The sequence below is a fragment of the Triticum dicoccoides genome, chromosome 6A (genome assembly GCF_002162155.2).
Source record: "Triticum dicoccoides isolate Atlit2015 ecotype Zavitan chromosome 6A, WEW_v2.0, whole genome shotgun sequence".
NCBI lineage: Eukaryota > Viridiplantae > Streptophyta > Magnoliopsida > Poales > Poaceae > Triticum > Triticum dicoccoides.
Window position 1 is genome coordinate 15,330,581 of NC_041390.1, and position 2,097 is coordinate 15,332,677.

The window sequence follows — 2,097 nt, forward strand, 5'->3', positions numbered from 1 at the left end:
AAAGCCATTGCCAAGAGAATTGAAGTACTCCTGAGCTACAGTTAGAGAGGGCTACCTCTTCATGAGGAATAGGTATTGGTACACTTTGCAATGATGATGGTGATGGAAAGCTTTGCCTGCAAAATGGATGGTTAACACAGAATTAACATCAATTCAAAATACATGCCTAATTGCCAGTATCAAAGAAGTCATAAAGGCTGAAAAGTAAAGCACCTTGCAAGGCCAGTGCGTGGATCTCTAGCCTTTGCTGGAAGACTGCTTTCAACCGCTATATTTTGCACGTCGGTAGGTTTATGTGGCTGTACCTACAACAATTGACGACAAGAGGTTAGTAATTGTCACTGCTTCAAATGGTGTCCTATGGAGTAAAAGGCACCTGACTGTTGTTACTGATTGGCTGTTGTAGTGTCTCTATACAGTTGCTTCTATAGCATGGAAAGTATAGTATTGCATATTGCATCTTCCCAATTAATGTTCATATACACATCTTTTATCATGAACAATCGATACATGCAATAGCATTTAACATGCTTGGCTGCCACTTAAGTAGATACCTAGCCCAGCAGATGGCTAAAGACAAGTATAGTATGAAATTTAATAGATGGAGGCAAAGACAGAAGTATTGCAAAATTGATAGATCATGCACCAGATGCTATTGAAGTCTCGCAAGAACTCACAGTTATGTTCAAAGAGTTTCCATTTTTGCATATTAAAAAGGTGGCATTAGCGCTGGCAAAAATGAAATGCAGACAGTGCAAACCTCTGACAATGGTGTAGAACATTGGTCAACTCTTGTGTCTGAAGTTTCATGTAAACCAGAAATAGGACTGTTAGAAACTTTGAAGGCAGCATGGCTTGAATGTCCCTTGCTTTTTTCAATCAACCTGCTACCTTCACACAGGATAGCAGTGTTGCTGTCTGCCACATGCCCACTTGCAGTATTCTCCTTGCCCATCCTGTCAGGGGAAGCAACAACTATATCTGAAAATTTAAGAGACAAATTAGATATGATAGTACTCGGATGAATTGATGCAGGCTAAATGACCAAGTGTGCAACTAATAGGCAAATCTCATAAACCAGAATGCAGGCTAAATGCCCAAGAGTAACACATATATGGAAATTCTCATGTTGATTTGGTGCCCAAACAAAGTGGTTCCGTATGATTGTGCCTAAATGATGGTGCCCTAGATATGTACCTCACCTTGAAGCCTAGAACCTCAACTAGTGTGCCTAAATGATGATGCCTGACTTGTGTGCCTACACATTTTGTTATTCCCGTATATATAAACCTTCAGCTAGTCCTAACCACTAGGCAACCCCATGATTACAATGTGATTTGATAACAGAGTAGGTAAGCCAGCAGAGCCCTTTAAAACTACTTGTCTGAGAGGATGTGACCATTCAGCCTTTAAGTAAGTAGAGCAAGAGCCCAACATAAGAGAGGAAGTAATATACCTGAGGCACCCACTCTTACGCCAGTCTTGAATCTCTTGATGTAGCTTCTTGCATCCATTCTTTTTTTCCGCTTCTTCGAGGAAGAGCCAGCGTCCCCGTTGCTCGCTTGCTCACCCATCACTTGCTCCTCTGCATCCATCCTAGAGCCAGAGTTTATGTCTGAACCCCTTGACAGAGAATTGGGCACACTGCTCTTCTTAACCGCGCTCGACGCTCCGAGCGGCGCTTCCTCCACCGCTCTGTTCTGCTGCCTGTCACAAGACGGTGTCATCACATTTGCCCCCGTGGAACCCCTCTCCCGACCACCAGGAAGGGGTGTGCTCCGACCTGGGCTCCCCGGACCCGGCGCGCCTGGCCCTCCGTGTGGCCGCAAGCGGGGAGCTTCCGTCGCGGCCTCCGCGTTGCTCCTCGCCACGTTCCCACTGGTTGTCGGAGGCGCCCCTCCGGGCCGGCTGTTCCCCATTCCACCGCTCTGGAACCTGGCATCAGTCAGTCAGAGAACAGAAATTCAGTCAGATCGCAAATCCACGGAGCAGGAACCAGAATCCCAACTGGAAAGCCCACATCAACTGCGCGACGCGGAAGGAAGAAATCCGAGATCGAAAACGAGCGCCCCGCGCGCACGCGCAGTCCGGAGGCAA

The 2,097-nt window shown here is 46.5% G+C and overlaps 1 protein-coding gene across 1 annotated transcript in view; it reads right to left on the reverse strand.

The window, feature by feature from the left end:
• Window positions 1-2,097, reverse strand: part of LOC119319402 — a 19,007-nt gene that overhangs the window by 16,135 nt on the left and 775 nt on the right. Inside the window, exons 2-5 of the mRNA XM_037593884.1 lie at window positions 1,457-1,935; window positions 761-981; window positions 214-305; window positions 56-116 (exon numbers count right to left, since the gene is read on the reverse strand). Of these exons, the coding sequence (XP_037449781.1) occupies window positions 56-116; window positions 214-305; window positions 761-981; window positions 1,457-1,919 (837 nt within the window). The 5' untranslated portion in view covers window positions 1,920-1,935. The remainder of the gene's footprint in view (window positions 1-55; window positions 117-213; window positions 306-760; window positions 982-1,456; window positions 1,936-2,097) is intronic.